This window comes from Aphelocoma coerulescens, chromosome 7 (genome assembly GCF_041296385.1).
Source record: "Aphelocoma coerulescens isolate FSJ_1873_10779 chromosome 7, UR_Acoe_1.0, whole genome shotgun sequence".
Taxonomy (NCBI): Eukaryota; Metazoa; Chordata; class Aves; order Passeriformes; family Corvidae; genus Aphelocoma; species Aphelocoma coerulescens.
This window is the reverse complement of record NC_091021.1, coordinates 1,641,122-1,659,523: the sequence shown is the minus strand read 5'-3', so window position 1 is coordinate 1,659,523 and position 18,402 is coordinate 1,641,122. Positions and strand designations below refer to the sequence as shown.

Here is an 18,402-nt window from a genome sequence, read left to right as displayed (position 1 = left end):
TAGGCCTCTTATCATCCTGAAAGGATGGTATCAATTAATTTATCTTCCCCTAGCATATTGATCATAACCTTCATCAGCTAATCATGTTTAAATTAAAGGGGAATATCGTAGCACTCTGTCATTTCAGACCCATTGGGTTATTGATCTGGAGCCTGGGAAGCCATATATTAAAATATTTTAAAACACATTAGTGAGTGAAGAGAGCAAACCAAAGGTCAGATTTTAACATATGCACATGGATTTGTCTTCATCGTATGTGGAAAAGACCTAAATTAAGACCAAAACTGAACAAAAACCACACATGAATGAAAACTACCTCGTCTGCAAAGGCTCCTGCTCTCACACGGGAGAGATAATTAGCCAAGGAAAATATTTACCTCTTCCCTTCAGTGTGAACACAGGGGTGTTGGTAGCATCACATCAACACTCACAGCACAGGCTGGGCAAGGAATGGGAAGGAACAGGGGAAAGAAACTCAAGACAGTCTGAACTCACCGACTCAAATGCACAACCTGAACACGAGCAAAGAACCAGGCTGCTCCAAGCCCCAATGTCCAACCTGGCCTTGGGCACTGCCAGGGATCCAGGGGCAGCCCCAGCTGCTCTGGGCACCCTGTGCCAGGGCCTGCTCACCCTCCCAGGGAACAATTCCTGCCCAATATCCCATCCAGCCCTGCCCTCTGGCACTGGGAAGCCATTCCCTGTGTCCTGTCCCTCCATGCCTTGTCCCCAGTCCCTCTCCAGCTCTCCTGGAGCCCCTTTAGGCCCTGCAAGGGGCTCTGAGCTCTCCCTGGAGCCTTCTCCTCTCCAAGTGAACACCCCCAGCTCTCCCAGCCTGGCTCCAGAGCAGAGGGGCTCCAGTCTCAGAAACATCTCCATGACCTCCTCTGGACTCATTCCAGCAACTCCACATCCTTCTTATGCTGGGGGAGGGGGGTCCCAAACTGGACACAGGTAGGGTCAAAATAGACCATTCTTCACCTCAAATGTCTTAGCTCCTCACTCCATCAGAACAATGACATTCTATAAAGAGAATAAAAATTTCAAGAAAGCAGAAATATTTCTGCCCCAAGCCTTCAGGTTCTGTCTCATTCCAAAGCTGCTTCTGAACGTGATATTTGAATTTAATACTTGCTGAAAAATATTTCTAAAACAGATGAACACTGACTTAATCTATAGCAGATATCAAAAATAATCCAGAGAGTGAGAAGCATTTCAACTATTTTTAAAAATCAATTGAATTGTCTGTACTTTTACAGATTCCATTAAGCTATCAATTTGGGACAGATTTTTATTGCAATGTATCAGTAGTATGAAAAGCTAAACAAAATTTATGTGCAAAGTCAAGACCTCTTCTGCAAATAAACAGGGATATGCCATGGATATTTAGAGCTGTAAAGAAGGAGAACTGATATTTAGCAAATATTTGGTCTTGGGGGGAGACTGACGCTCATTTTTTATACATTTAAATTTAATTCCACGAGCCAGAATGACTGGGAGTTGTGTTTTGCTTTAAGGCATTGATAATTAAAAGCATGTGAAATTCCCGCTCCAAGTTGGGAGGGAAAGCTCTTGGCTTGAATGCCTCTTCTTCCATGCCTGACCTAGCGCACCACAACAAAATTAACCTTCCCACCCCCTGCCACTTTCATCTCCAACGCTACTTTTTGTTAGTCAAAACCCACTCATTCCTCAGCATCTCCCGCTCCCTCCCTGCCCGGATGGCTTGCAGGGAGCCCTGAGCAGGAGAGCTCGGCGCTCCGGCAGCCTCGGAGCTGCACATCGATGTTTCCAGGCTCCAGCTCTGCGGATCTCCGCGCAAACCACCGCGTTTTCCATCTGCACATGGAAAAAGGGACCCCGCGCTCATTTTCCCCGAGCAAAGCCCTCCCGTTCTGCTCTCGGGGCTGACGAGCAGAGGACTGAATTCCCTCATGAGAGGACGAGCAGGGCACCTCCTCTCCCCGACACCCAGAGCTGTGCCTCCATAATGAACCCCCTCCTCTTTGTGCTCCGTTTGGGAGCTCGTCCCCATTAGGAATGCTGTTGCCAGAGGAACTGCACTGACAGAGTTGTCTTGCCCTGGTTCAAAGGGCTGTTCACATGTCAGCTCCTCCTCGACCTCATTAGCACAGCTCCATCCAAGGACAAGGACAAGAAAGGCAGAGTCCTGGGGGGAAAATACTTCCTAGGAGAAGTTCAAGGCACAAGGTGAGAGTCTTATCTGCTCCGCATCTTGGAAAACTGGAAACACCCTGCAGCGCCCAAGAGATGAGTTGAGGCAAATCTCATCTATGCTGAGACCTGATCTCTCCCTGGTCCTAAGATGGATCCTGGAAAACATCCAAAGGTATCAACAATCTGATCGCTTTTCATTCCCAAAAGAATCCCAGAAGATTTTCCTGTGCTCTTTGCTTCAACCAAGGAAAGCCTGGATTATTAAAAGGGAAGACTCCAAGCATACAAGATCCTTAACATCTGGTGCTATTTCTCTTCTCAGTGATCACAGTACAGGAGTGCTGCATATTTAGGAGATGCCAACTCTCTTCTCCAATTACCACTAATTTCAATCACAACTGGTTTCTCATAAAAACCTGTTCAAGAGCATTTATCCCCACTGTGTGTCCGAGTACGAGTAAGCGCCGGGTTCAGTTAAAACCTGCTGCTTTGTGCAGAAGATGGGAGCGCAGGAAATTTCCCTCCACTTATGGACTGACAGAAAATGGCTTTCAGTTGAAGCTGGAACGCTCATGGCTGGGTGAAAAACAACAGCAGGGATAAACACTTGTGAATACCTGTTTTAGCTACTGGGGGGGAAAAAGAAATGCAAAACTGGGAGTTACACAGTATTTGCTTTTACCTTAAAGAATACAAGTGGAAGAAGTTAAGATATACAGCAGCTCCCATTTTTACAGCAGCTGCCTTTTAGCTTAATATTCCATGTTTACAGTATAAGTAAGAGTTCAATAAAAGTAAATTTATTCCACAATTACATATTGCAGGAGAGGCAGTAATAACTATCAGAGCAAGCCCTAACCACAAACGCTTCCAAATGGGAAACATTAATGTAAGTAGCCACTATTAAGGCCATTGTGCCTGTTATTTTAAATTCAATCCATTTTCTAGGCTTAACAACCTTTACACTGCTCTGTTTAAAAGGAGAGCTCGGCATCGCATGTGTCAGGTGTAATAGAGAAACGAGTGCTGGACAACTGTAATGCTGGGGCTTGGAAATGGCAATTTATCCAGCTAATTCCTGGCCACACGCAGCCAGAAATGTCTTAAGTTACTTTACCCTGAAGAAGCAGTGCCACTGTAAAGCCTCACCTGCAGAGAGGAGTTCTTGCTCTGCACTGAGCACAAACCCACTCCATGCTCTGACAGCCTGTGGTGGAACTTGCTGGGAGAAACTTCAATTTCACTCTCAGCATGACCAAAAAACAAAAGTCAAACCGACCAAAAAAGTATAAATCTGTACTGCAAGGGACCAAAAGCATTAGGAAGTTTTACAGGACAAAGTGCTTGGTTAACAAATCTTTGCTTCTTACACCTTGTCTTACAAGATATGAAAATACAGCTGCAAATCAGGCTCAGCATTAAATATCTTTAATCAATGCCAACATATATTTTTTTCCTCCACAGGTAACTATAATTAACACTGCACATCACTTATTCCCAACTTCCATGCAAATCACTGCCTTCCAAGACTAGGCAAGCAAATATACCAATAAATCCACTGGAAACAATCTGGCATCTGAAGGAATTTAAAAAATAAACCTGTGTTTTCTTCACTACTTGAACTGTGTTGCAAGTAGAAGCAGGTGGCTTGAGGATTTAAGGCAAACATTGTGCCAGACACACAGGTAAAGTCTTCTGCACATGGATTTACCTCACCAGTACTTCGTGGAACTCTGCTGATCTCTCCATAAGGACAGAATCAAGTAATAAATCCTGTTACATCCCACACAGAGGTATGATTTTAGATGCAAAGGTTAAAAAATGTTCAAACAAGAAAAGAAGTCAAACTGAAAAGATTCAAAGAGAACGTAGTCAAATTGATGTGCTTTGTAAAATGTCCATCAAGGAAGTAACTGAGTTGTTAATTACCCTTTAAGAATAACATTCTTAAGGATAACATAATTGTATATATTTAATTCTGTGTCACAACACAGAATCACCTTTTAACCATATCAAGACAGATTAAATAACAGAAAATGATATGATACTTAAGGATTTTACCACCTTAGCGACAAATTTCACACTCCCATTTTGAAGCAGCTCCATGGAAAGCCCATTCTGGGGCATCAAATGAGAACACTTCTGCTTTCTGAAGATTCATGCACATCCAATGAGCTCACTAAAGGAGCACAAAAAAGGACACAAAGTGCTAGAAAGCTGCTGGTTATGTTAGTGCATCTCAGACGCATCCATCCCTCTAGAAAGAAAGAAACTTATGCACATTTAGTGAATCAAATTCAACTCGTGCCTCATCCAGATGGTTCTATTAACTCAACTTGAAGAAAAAGCTCACCAAAAAGCCACAATAATCAATGGTTTTCTTTTTTAAGCTGTCAAAACGACTTAAAATTGTTACCTAACAACTCAAAGTCTGAAGTCAGAGCAGCAACCACACCTTGAGATGACACAGCTACATCCAGACAGGGCACAGCTGGTTCCAAAACAAGGGCCATGATTCTTGGGATGTCTAAGAAAAAGGTTATATCCACCTAATACTTTGAACAAATGGCACTTTTTCCACGTTAAATACGGGTATTATTCCTCAATATGTGAGTATTCTCCTCAGAAAAAAACCCAGAGAGACATCAGGTTTATTACAGCAACACACAAAGTGCACAAACACATCACTACTTATCTATGCTGCTCACCAAAATCAAGCCAGAGAATGTTCTTGTACTTTAAAGAAAAACCTCCCTCAAAACAAAGCACCAAGGATCTAAATTAAATAAACCACCTCAGCCCATGAGCTCCATTGTCCACTGAGCCATCAAAATCCACCTCTCAGGCACACAGATGCCTGTTGGAAAAAGAGTTAAACTTTGTGTTACCAACATCACTGCTTCAGTGCAGGTGGAATAACTCCTGCTCCCAAAACATCCTCCTCAAATCCAGCAGCAGATAGGAAGTCTTCTCCTCCACCACTACAGGCTAAAATTCCTTTGGGTTTGTGGGTTTATGCACATTCAGCTGTCACAAAAGCAGTTCCCTGCCCGAGCAGAAGCATCATAGAGCATTTCACATAAATCTCCCAAAACATATAAGCCCCCCCTTTGCACTTTAATCATTTGCTAACAGTTACAATAAGATTGTATTAAAAATTTAAACTGCCCTACTTAATGCAATTTACCTTCAAAGGTCCATTTCCAGAGAATGAAGTCGAATGATATAAATGTCGAACACTTGATCAGATTTATGGCGCCCAAGAATATTTCTCTTGATACGGATCTGACGAGTGAAGGCTAATGGCTTTAGTTTTATTACTTTTTAAGCACTTAATGGGAAAATTTAGACATTTTCACAAGACTAAGCTCCAGCAAGAATGGTGCATTTACAGGATGACAGCAGAGGAGAAAGCTGCGTGCTCTCCGTGGAGATGACCGGTTAAACAGCGTTATTAAGCGAGAGATTAATGCCAAGTATTTATCCAGATAATTTGTCACACAACAGTTAGGCCTGAGTGCCTCTCAGCCAAACAGTGGAGAGCAGCACAAAGTGCTGACTCTACAGCCGAGCTTCCACATGGAACTGGAGCCAAAATCCTAGGGAAAGACAACTGAAGTCACACTGAGACTGTCAAAGCAGGAGCTGAGTGATACTGCCATGGGTGCAGATCAACCAGTGCCTGCAGGGGGTTAGGGAATACACCTTGCATTCATTGAGGGATCCCACCTCTTCACCCCAACCACGTTCTCCACAAACACAAAAACTACTGCCAAAATGCTACAAAGCAATAGTTACACTTGTCCAAAAAGAGGTGTTTTTTTCTTTTTAATTTTTTTTTTTTTAACTGAAGGACAGCTGGGAGTCCTCAGATTTCAATTAATGTCGAGGTACTCGGCCAATCAGTCACCAAGTGCTATAAATTCCCTCTGTTTCTCATTAGTTACACTATTGCACAGCTTAAATCTAAACATACCTTTCTGGGAGACTGTAAATTACCAGCCCTAAGACACAAGCGAGTGCATCAGCCATCAGGAGGGGCATAAATGATGGGAGCGAGACGATTGTACGTGCGCTCAACTCCGGCTGATTTACTCCCCACGAGGGCTTTTGTCACACAAAAGTAGCACCAGCAGAAGTGCCACCAGCAGCACTCCATCTCCTGGAGTTTGCATATCTGACTTGAGACCAGTAATGACCTGTCTTTATTAACATTAACAAGTTTTATGCCCGAAATCCAATTTTCTATGGAAAAAATTATTTCTTCAGCATCTGCCAATAACGTTCCTTCATTAAGTGCAGATAGAGCTTGAAGAAAAACAAACCTCTGCCTTAATTTAAAATTGGTTTTGTGACTCTGAAAGCCACCTTCAGCCTTTTCAAAGGTGAGACACTGCAGAAGGTGCCTGACACAGCAGGATCTTGTGCTGAAACCACAAGGAACACGCATTCACAACATTTATTAACAAAACCATTCAATTTTTAGTCATGTACCAGCTTTAGAATAATTCCTGAACTAAAGGTGATAAGCCAGCACTCCAAAGAGGTTCCTGAGGGAATGCACTTGTCACAGATGATGTATGTTCCAAATAATGCTCCAAAAAATGTCTTCTATCAGAGTTACAATTTATTCAAAAATTTAATTTGAAGTTTTGGAAGTTGCAGGAAACTTTCAGTCAAGGGCTATAAATCAGCAACCAAAACAAAAATGAGGAGAAAAATCAAAGCCAAAAAACAGCAAACTGTGAGCAATTATCAGCAGATAATGAAGTGAAGTCACACATGGAGACTGTTAGGGGACCCATCAGGAATCATTTAGGTTGGAAAAGCCCTCTAAAATCATCACATCCAACCATCACCCCAGCACTGCCAAGGCCACCACAAACCACGTCCCCAGGTGCCACATCTAGAAGTGGAAGAGTCCCCCAGTCTCCCAAACCCCTTAACAAAACCTGTTGAGCCCCTGTGTGCAAGAGTCACATTTAACATTCGGGATAATTTTGGTAACTGAGGCAGCCCATGCAGTTCCATCCATCTGCCAGCTAATTTTCCTTCCTGATTTTAGCTTATTTCCTAACCAAAATGCAGGATGCATTGCTGAAACAAGTCCACGTGGATCCCAGACTGGTAACCCCTGGAAAGACCAAACTAAAGAAATACACAAGAATATACAAAGAGAAGCTATTCAAGAAGTGGCTGTATGTTCTACAGACTCATCTCGTTGTGCTGGATTTGCCCTTTTCCACAAAATATTGGCCAGATCCTGCAGCAGGCAGGACCTGGCCTTGCTGCTTCTGGCTCACACACAACTCCACCAACTAAGGAAAACAAAGGGAAGTTTGATGCAGAGAACAACAGTCTGTACTAAAGACCACACTACCCCAGGAATTGAGGCATCAACAATGTAACCATATAAACAGGACAACAAGCTTCAAGGGATACTTTTATCCTTGGCAAAGGACTTGGGATGCCCTGATGCCCACAGCTATACTGGCCCAATACCCTGACTTGGGGCTACTCAGCCACCAGCAGCCTCAATGACTGACAACAAATAAAGGTGCTCACAGAGGCAACTCGATGTTTGAGCCTGGCCAACAACCAGCCCAACACCATCCTCTCTGAAAATGAAATGAAATGAGGAGTTTACAGATAAAATTCACTTTGCACTGACGTTTGATGAAAAACACACAACATGATCGGTGCAAACACTTTTCTTCTAGGAGGGAAGAGGCAGAAGTTACAGCTTTGGTGGGCACAAGTTGCCTTGTGGGCACTCACCACCTCATCAGACCAAACCTCAATTGCAAAATTAATTATATACAATTAAAGACTCTCTACTTTATAGAGAATGACAAAGAAAAAACACATCTTTATAAACTCTACAGCAGCACTGGAAGTTTGCTGGTGTAGGAATTCCGAGGCGAATGCCACCACTGTGCCTCACTCCACACACCACCCCCACAGCATCCAGGGAGGCTTTTAAAGGCTGAATACACAATGCTAATCCCAGCGAAGCAAACAGCTCAATGGGATTTGCATATGCATACGGATTAGCTGAAAGGCAACGATTTGCAATGCATTTCGGAAATAGCTTTTGAAGAACCAGCTATGCTAATAATCAACTTTGATGTTGAAAACGTGTTTGTTACACAACAGAGAAGGTTACAAAAGGATTATGTTTATTACACCAGTTTTAAACGTTTGATAGCTCAGACAAAAGCATCTCTTCATTATAGGGGAGCAAAGCCGGCTCTTCGCTTTAATAAATGTTCCTAAACACACCCAGAACAGAATGAAGTTACAGAAAGGGCATTTTCCCTTCCCTTTCTGACTTCAGACAACACATCTCCTGGGCTAGCTCTTAATCTCCCATTCATCAATATTAAGCCAGCAAAGCCATTTTTTTGCTAGCAAATTTTAAGAGAAATCCACAAAGGACTGTTAAAACCAATGACCAAGGGAAGACGTATTGAGGATAACTGAAAAAAAAAAAAATTAAATTGAGCTTTAGACATTTCATGTTGCCCTCTGTATGTGAGGGCTTGCTGGAGAAGCTGTACAGAACATGGCATAAAGCAGAAGACGAGGGCTTTGAGATTTGTTAATAAAAAATTAAGAAGAAAAACAGAGAGTAAATGACCAAACCGTAATCACAGAAGCATAACAAAAAGCATAGCAGTAGGAAGAGAGACAAAGATACATGGGGCAAGGCAGAGCATCCCCCAAAACGCAGCAAACGAGGCACACTTTAGACAGAACACTCAGAAACAAAACAGACACAAGGAAGCAAGGGTGTTGCTGCAATAAAGCAAATATAAACTGCCACTTTGTGGAGGCCATGCTCTGCTGAAGCCCCTCCTGGCCCTTGCCTAACCTTGTGGCCAGCTCCTCTGCAGCATCATTTTGCAGCTGCTAAAGAATCCTCACTCTAACAGGTATCACCAAGCAGTATTTCACTTTATTCGTTGTTAAACCCTCCCCCTCTGGACACAGCCCGTGACTGAGCCCTGCTAGCAGCTGTCAGTCTGCTGTTCAGGTCGCTTGGCTCAAAAAGAATCACAGAAATTGTCACTGCTCTTTTCAGCTTCTGCCACCAGCTCCGCCAGGAGCTGCAGCACAACAACATTTCTTTATGACTTATTTCTGTTCTGCTTTTCCTGGTATCTCTACTGAGAAGGGCAGAGATTTGAAAAATAAGGAATTTTCAAAGCTTTCTCCTTCCAGAATTTTTCACTTCTGTTTCTGTTTTTAAGGGAAAACAATTCCTACTTGCTTGCTAGACACTCCACAAATGTGTTTATAACACTTTGTCTCCCAAGCACAACACACACAAGTCTATCAAACAGACCAATTCTGCCTCTTACTCGCAGTTCTACTGCAAAAAAAAAAACAATTTACCCCCAAACCACCAGCTTGTTTCCTGCACCAGGATTTCAATCAGAGTTTGAATTAAAGAATATTACATTACTGGACTAATTCTGAATCATCAGTACTGAAAACCTGAATTCTTTTACGTTTTGATGAGATGTATCAATGTTCCTGTTGCCATGTGATGAAGAATTTCTCTATATTGAACTTGGTCTTGCATTTATTGTACTCTCCAAAAAATTTAACAGCTGTCACCTATTGCATAAAATCAGCAGTTCTGCTCTAGGTTTTAAGTAACCTGCCTTACTGCATACACTTCAAATGAAGACTTAGAGGAAGTGCCATAAAATAACCGCTATAAAATTAAAAGTCACACAAAAAGTTCTGCAAGAGATTATGGTTTTCTACAAGTCACCTACTGAATGACACACCACAGCTAAAATCAAAACCTCCCTGGAACTTTTACTGGCATTACATCATTGGACTCCTCTGCGCTAATGACAGCGCTTCTCAAATGCCGTACCCTGGACTACAGCTCCACATCCCATCATTTGATTCCAAGAATGAGGAAAAATGGATGCAGACAAGTCACTGGAAAATCGGTTTTCTTCACACATTTGTCAATCCAGGTTGAAGAAACCTGATGGAGCAACACCAGTCTCAAAGTCCCCAAAGTCCACAAAACTGGTGTGCTTTTCACAAAAAACTGGTGAGGTGTGTGCCCACCAAACAGCGTGGCAGTGACACTGGACAGCACCAAGCATGAGGGGAACTGCACAAAGACCTCGTAAGTCCTCAGGGACACCGGAAAAAAAAAAATCTTGAACTGTAACATGTAAAGTGTGAAATTCAATTAATCAGTCTGAAAACATAAATCCAAGTATTTGGATCCATTTCCAGCCCAATCCTACTGATGCCAACTGCTTCCCAGGATGAAGCCTTCTTCATACCCTCTTTCACCAAGTCATACAGCTCATTTCAAGCCTTTCTACGTTATACAGACGTCAGATATTGGATTATTTTTCTCCTACTAATTAACACGGGGCCCTTCCTACAACAGTGTGAAGTCTGATTTATGACACCAGAACTTGCCATCTATGGGAATGGGGCCGAGAGATTACCTGGAAACCAGAAGAAACGACTGTGCAAACAAAAAGGGCCACCAGAAAAGAATGGTGGCGTGGAATGTTTATTTCCAAACGAAACCTTGTAATTTATTAATGGCCCATAAGAGTTACAGGCAGGCAGGCAAGAAGGGTAAAGTAAATCTAAGGGCAAAGCATGAGCAAGGGCAAAGCTGAAGTAAGTTCAGAACAAAACACACAGAGAAAGACTTCACAAGACAAGGGTGACCAGACTTGTGTATTTATATATCTTTTATTTCCAGCCGACTTTGGCGGCCGAAGCGTTTGAACGTCCCGGCGCGGGGACACAAAGCCCCGAGCGGCTCCCCGGGGCCGCCGCCATCGCGGGCCCCTCACGCCGCGGCTCCGGCGCCCCCTGGCGGCCGCTCCCGCCGCGCTCCGTTATTCCCAGGGAAACGGGACGTGGATTAAAGATCAAAACGTTAAATTTACCTTAAAATCAACGCCTTAAAACGAACTTAAAATTGAAACGACTTTAAATGAACACGGGGGCTTAAAACAAACGCGACTCGAGCATTTGTTGCTCCAGACGAAGCCATAATATCGAGGAAAAGAAATTGACTACCTCATGACTCTTCCTCATTTAAAAAACAAAACCAACAAAACAAACGAGGAAAATACAACTATCTGGACCAAACCAGCAAAAATATTGATTTCCCAGAGGTTTTGAAGCCTAGGGGGGCCTGCCAAAGAGTTTGCAGGCTGATCCAGCCCCACTGTGATCAGCCTGAGCGCTCAGAGCAGCTCATCCCTGCAGACGCCCCATTCCTGGAGGTCCCAGCCGCCATCCAAGGAATTCCCAGAGCCAAAGGAACTGCTGCTGCCTCGTTCTGCCCCGCACTGGGAATTCCCGGAGCCAAAGGAACTGCTGCTGCCTCGTTCTGCCCCGCACTGGGAATTCCCAGAGCCAAAGGAACTGCTGCTGCCTCGTTCTGCCCCGCACTGGGAATTCCCAGAGCCAAAGGAACTGCTGCTGCCTGGTTCTGCCCCGCACTGGGAATTCCCAGAGCCAAAGGAACTGCTGCTGCCTCGCTCTGCCCCGCACTGGGAATTCCCAGAGCCAAAGGAACTGCTGCTGCCTCGTTCTGCCCCGCACTGGGAATTCCCAGAGCCAAAGGAACTGCTGCTGCCTCGTTCTGCCCCGCACTGGGAATTCCCGGAGCCAAAGGAACTGCTGCTGCCTCGTTCTGCCCCGCACTGGGGTCCCCCCTAGCCCAGCCCCCTGCTCCCCAAGCACAGACTCCCTCAGGCCACATCCAGTGCCCGAGTGAACGTCGGCTCTTCCCAAAACAGCTGTCGGGATGGCACCGAGACTTTATTTACTTCCCATTAGGCTGATTAACATTTCCTAATGAAAACACATCTATAAAAGCTGACTTGATAATGCTGATGGCAAGTGACAGCCCTTCCCCTCAAGCTGGCGTCACCAGGATTAATTTGTCATCTTCCATCCCTTAATAGAGAAATGGTGCTTTGAAGTTCAGACACCTTTTTTCAACACCACATCGGAAATATTATTTGTATCTGGAAATAGAATACTTCTGGTAAATTTTTTTACACAATCTTTAATAAAAGCCTAGTTAATTTGCAAATAAAGCAACCAAAAATAATGGCAGCAGCACGGCACCAGAGCAAAGTGCAAATTGTGAGGCAGCAGTGGTCTCTGCCATCACATACTGCAACTCCTGCCTCAATATTCACAGGTTTACTACTATTTTGGGCGAGTTTTGCTCAAAATCTGGGTGTTACAGCCATACAGATGAGGTAAAACCTCCTTGGTTGAACTGTTAAGCTACAGAGAAATATTCAACTCTGAATCCAAGTTAGACTCAAACCCTTTTGTTTCACACCCCGTGATGCTGATGGTAGAATTTTATCCTCTAAATATTTGAACATTTTCTCCTTTGTGATGTCAGAGAAGTGCCTGGCCCACAGTTAAATGGGTCAGAGAAAACCTGAACGTAAAGCAGGGCAAGATGTGCAGTTATGAATACACTGTGAACAGAAATAAAAGCAATTCTCATGCATTAATGGTACATCAAGCTAATTCAAGAAGGCTAAAATCATTAAAAAGGCATCCTGGGGCAGTACACAGTCATTACAATACTGTGCTGACAAGAAATATTAAAATAATCATTTCCAGTGTCATTGATAGAATCTGTTCTGATAAGCAGGGGAAAAAAAAATCTCTAATTCCTAATTGGGAAATATGAAGCAAAATGGATCTTATTAACATTTATCTCATCTTTAAAATGCAATTCCCCTGTTCAACTATTCAGAATACCAAAAACTAAGAAAGGATTTGTAATCCTCCACTGTGGGGCACATTATTAAGCTAAGCCCCTGAAACATGGAACTTTTCTTTTTTATTTCAGCCTGAAATTCAGGTTTTAACTCCCAACAGTATCTGAGATTACACCTCAGTGGGACATGGCTGAAAGTTTAAAAAAAGCCTCTAAACCAGCAGAATGTGAAGAAGGATTTGAGCTTTGACTTCACTCAGCATTCCTCTTGCAAAATATGAACCAACAGACTTGATGATCTTAAGGGCTCTTTTCCAGCCCAAGTGATTCTGATTCCATCTCTGTTATAATCAATAGTGAGCTTATCAGCTGTAATGAAGCGGTGGAAATGAGGTATTTGGATTTAACTCAAGAATAAAGTAGTATTTTCACAATAACAATAATCATGCAAGTTAAATTATTTTACCACTCAGCTGCGGAGAAAATGGGAAATGAGTTATCACAGAAGAATCGTAACAGATGACCACTAAGTTCAGTAGCTGCTTGCAGGGGACAAATTAGAAATTTAATTTCTAATGTGTGTGCAACGAAGGAGTAAAAGGCTCTTCAATGCCATTTCCAATTTCCTCCTCCAAAAGGTAGGTCTACATCACAGCAAGGCACAACACAGAAACAAGGAAATAGATTTTAGAAAAGCTTGCAGACAAAGCAGCCCAAACTAGGAATTGGTGTCAAAACCCACTAACTGTGTGCTAAAGAAAAGTCTGTGGGCTGGAACATCCTCAGATGGATTTTTTTTCTGCCCCCCACCTACTTATCAGAGAATCCCAGAACTGGTTTGGATTGGAAGGGACCTTAAAGCTCATCTCATTCCACCCCCTGACAGGGCAAGAACACCTTCCACTATCCCAGGTTGCCCAACTAATGTGAACCCTCTGAAGAAGCCACTAAAAATCATTAAAGCTACACTGAACCTGAACGCCCCAGAGCAGCACAAACCAAGGGACATTCAATCAAGTGCTCCCTATTAACAGCTTGCACTGCTCATTCACACCCCCTCACTTAATGGGGTTAAGAAGTTGCTTTGTTTCCTGCTGAAATAAACAGCAAAAACTATCAGGAATTGGATTCGCTCCCAGACGTGTCTGGCAAGTGTAACCCATTCACACAGAAGCATTTCTAATCCTATTAGCTGGCAAATATTAAAGAGTTGGTTGGCTGCCACAGGGGTAAACCAACACACCCTAATATTTCTTAAAACACATGATCCTTGTCAATTCTTTCTTATGACCAAAATGGAGCAGAGAGACAAATGAGCCTCCTGAAAGCCTGCAAGTTTCTCACACTAGCTTTGTGCCAAGAAACTTCTCTCAAAAGCTCTGAGAAAGGAAAAAAAAACCAAAAAAAAACCCAACAAACCAAGAAGGAGACTGTAGACAGAGGCACAAATGCCACGACTTGGAATATATAATCAACAGTCTAACTGTAGCTAGCACTCAAAGATAAATGTGCTAACAAAACCCCCTAATGGCTCTTTGAAACTCCTAATCAATATAGAAAATCTAAGCAGTCAAAACAGTAATTTTTGCAACTAATTCAAGAGAAAACAGGGAGCAAAGCAAGAAGATGCAGCTTCAAATGCTTTTCTCTGAAATCTGACCAACAGCATGGGTAAAAAAAAGGGTGCACATCAAGATTTTCCATGTAAAACTTAAAATGTTTGGCCTCTTTTTTTTCCACGTAAAATTTACAATGGTTTTCTTTTTCCTCCATGTAAACATTATAATGTTTTGTCGTTTTATTCCGTGTAAAATTTTGAAATTTTTGCCTTTTTTTTTTTTTAATTTTAAGTGTCTTTTTACACCCCATTGCAAGGTGCTGATGTGACACTGCCTCACATAGGCACAGACAGAGCAGGACCTTTGCAATGAGAAGCTGGCAACAAAAACCCCCAGAACTGAGGAGCTCTGAGAAGTACTAAAACTTAATCAAGAAGTTTTTTAGACACAGAAAACTGCTGTTTTGAGGGGCTGACACACGTTCAGCCATGAAAGGAGACTGGTGAGAAGCCAGCCAAGCCCCGGGACACTTGGTTGAAATTCCACTAGAGGGGGCACAGAGTCCATCTCACACAGAACTCCAGGATCATGGAATCATAGACTATCCCGAGCTGGGAGGGACCCACAAGGATCAAAACCCTACAACACAACACTCTTACAGAGTCCCAGAAAGGTTTGGGTTGGGAAGGACCTTAAAGCTCATCTCATTCCACCCCCTGCCATGGCCAGGGACACCTCCCACTATCCCAGGCTGCTCCAAGCCCCAATGTCCAGCCTGGCCTGGGACACTGTCAGGGATCCAGGGGCAGCCACAGCTGCTCTGGGCACCCTGTGCCAGGGCCTGCCCACCCTCACAGGGAAAGATTTCTTCCCAATATCCAACCCCTCTCTCAATTCCTAACACCCCGTGAACACCATGGTACTTGAACACGCCATTTTCAGCTACTCTGCACGAACAGCCCCTCGGCCTCTCCACGAGCACTAAACCAAACCAAAGAAAACTTTGCTAAAATAAAGCAAACGCCAAAGAAAACTGAAAATTAAATAAGGACTAAAACCAGCTAAAGATAAGGTTAAGACTGAAGGTGCTGGTGGAGAACACATCAGCACAGTGTGTTCAAGTTAAGAAGGTACAACAAAAAAAGCCTAAAAATCAGCATTGTCTTCAACTAAGCAGGCAAATATCTGAGCTATCCCAGATGGGCCATTATTGGGAAGGAACAGCTAGAGCATGGAGTGATGTGCTGGATGAAGAAAGGCAGCTGTACCGTCATGGAAGACTCTCTCCACGTTGAGGCCGTAGGTCGCACAGGTCTCGTAGTAAGTGCATCTCTTGAGGTCATTCGACAACTTCCTGGCTCTGGCATCGTCGATGACGCGGGGGTTGGTGGAGCTGATGGCATCTGCGCAAGGACAGGGGGAAAACACTCGTTAAAGGTCACCTGGGAACACCACCTTGGGATTCACAGAGTCACAGGAGGGTCGTGGAGGTTGGAAAAGAGCCCTGAGATCACCACTGAGTGTAATATCAACCCACAGTCACCACCAACCCGTGTCAGTGCCACATCCACGTGGATTTTGAGCATTTCTAGGGATGGTTCCAATGCCTCACAACCCCTTTCTGTGAAGGAATTTTCCCAATTATCCAACCTGAACGTCCCCTGGTGCAACCTGAGGCCACCTCCTTTTCTAATGACCAATAGCCAAGAGAAGGGAGTTTAAACACAAACCATGAAACAGGGTGCACATCACTAATTCTACATTTCCTTACTAAAATTACCAGTACACTGATTCTAAAATTCAGGGGAAAAACCCTCCAAATGCTTTTTGCTTTCCTTAAATATACACATTTAGCTCAGTTGTTGCAAAAAAAACCAAAAAAAACCAAAAAACAAACAAAAAAAAAGAAAAAACCCACAATCACACGAAAGAACACAAGTTCTGATGTAAATCATATTTAGGGAAACAAGTGGGTGAGCACTACAAACATGCCAAATGATTTTTAGGCCTCTAAATATCAGTGACTTACAAGTAACTGGAGTGTGAAGTACAAAACACGACTATTTTTAAGAAACAGAATTTATTGTAAATTACTTTCTCAAACCCTGTGGTAAAGGCAAACCATGAGATTTTGTGGGAACATACTGCAAAGCTGCTCAAAATTATATAAACAATCTCTAAATTTCTAAACAGTCATGCTTGGTAATTCTCTCCAAGATCTTCTTTCCATGAAAGCTGAAGATTAGAAATTTCATTTTCTAGAGCTTATCCAGAGGAGCTGAAAAAACCTTACACCAGAACAGATGAAGAAGCTTCTTCCTTGCTACTCCCTCACAGTGATGAACTCTGTATACAAAGGTGATACTATTTGAAGTGGTAATCTTATGAACAAATCTTTGGGTTTATTCCCCCCAGGATTACCATGCTACTCTTCTGCCCCTGAATCCCTGCAAGTGTCCCAGGCCAGGTTGGATGGGGCTTGGACCACCTGGGATAGTGGAAGGTGTCCCTGCCCATGGCAGGGGGGTGGCACTGGGTGATTTTCAAGGCCCTATCCAACCCAGATCATTGAGATCTTACAACAGGCACCAATTTCAGCATTTACAGCTGCCCAGCAAGTCTTCCCTAAAATCTGCAAAACTGCCCACAGCAGCAAAATTATCTTTGTTGTTTGGGAAAAAAGCATCACCTCAACCTAAATATGGAGTCAATGGCTCTTGCAAAGCCGTATTTGAAGCTCTGCCCTGGGCATGACAGGACCAGACCTCAACCTGACGCTGCCATTACCTTCTCACCAGATCCAATTAACAAAAATAAAGGGGGAATTGGGAAAAGTAGGAGCCTGATGTTTTTAATCAGCAGAGGGCGCTGGTAACATTTAACCAGAAAGGAACTGATAAGGGTTCAGTTCCAGAACACCACAGCTTCCTGAAATTTGCCTCCTTGTTCCGAGGTGGGTCAGGCCGGGGCACTGAGTTGGCTTTGCAAGTCAGGGGAGAACACCAGGAAGCATTGGGCCAGCGTTAATATTTTGGGAAAGACTTCATTTCACACCTCATTTCAAAAATACCTGATAAAACCAAGTCCAGGTTGGACAGGGCTTGGAGCAACATGGCCTTAGTGGAAGGTGTCCCTGCCCATGGCACAGGGCTGGAATTGGATGAGCTTTAAGGTGCCCTCCATCCCAAACCATTCTGGGATTCTCTGATATCAAAAAGGTATATTTCAAATATGCATTTTAACAAGTGTCTTTATGTATTTCATATATTTTATTTCGCTGTCAAACACAGACAAAAAGCTGTGTTTTTTCCTGATGCTTATTTCTAGAACTAGCATTATTTCCATCTTTTCAAAAAATCCCCTTTGCATCAGTGCTGTGACAGAAAAGGAACTTTTCTTTTCCTGGAAAGAACAGGAAGGAGATGAAAAACCATATCCCAAAACCATACCCAGCATCAGAAGGGCACAAAGGAAAAAAAAAAAAAAAAAAAAAGAAGTTGGAGAAATATTTCCCGTTCACTTTTTCAAATCCAGCTTCAAGCCCAAAACGTGGCCCCTTCAAAGCAGCTCCCTTCTGCTTTTTGGTGGAGCTTCTGCTGTCCTAAGACTTTTTCTGTTCCTACTTCCCTTTTTCCTTCTTATCATCTGTTTCCTCCCCCCAGCTGGGCTGTGATTCCTCCTTCCCTGCTGCCCACATGCCCACACAGCCCCTCTGCGCTGTCACCCCTTGGCAGGAGGCAGGGGAAGGCCAACTGCTCCCTGACCACATGGCTGAAGAAACAGCAAAAAGCTTCAACACCACCAAAACCACTGGGACACACTACAAAGGAGGAGAGGAGGGCCAAAACTGAAATGACAGAACAACTCACACCACCTGTGTTCTGCCTCTAACACGGAACAGTGACCTGG

At 43.4% G+C, this 18,402-nt stretch overlaps 1 protein-coding gene across 17 annotated transcripts in view; it reads right to left on the bottom strand.

The window, feature by feature from the left end:
* The window catches only part of AGAP1 (ArfGAP with GTPase domain, ankyrin repeat and PH domain 1), a 309,586-nt gene that overhangs the window by 171,628 nt on the left and 119,556 nt on the right, over positions 1 to 18,402 (bottom strand). For all 17 annotated transcript variants that reach the window (XM_069021702.1, XM_069021703.1, XM_069021705.1 and 14 more), the window contains one exon: positions 15,762 to 15,896. In XM_069021702.1, the coding sequence (XP_068877803.1) occupies positions 15,762 to 15,896 (135 nt within the window). The remainder of the gene's footprint in view (positions 1 to 15,761; positions 15,897 to 18,402) is intronic.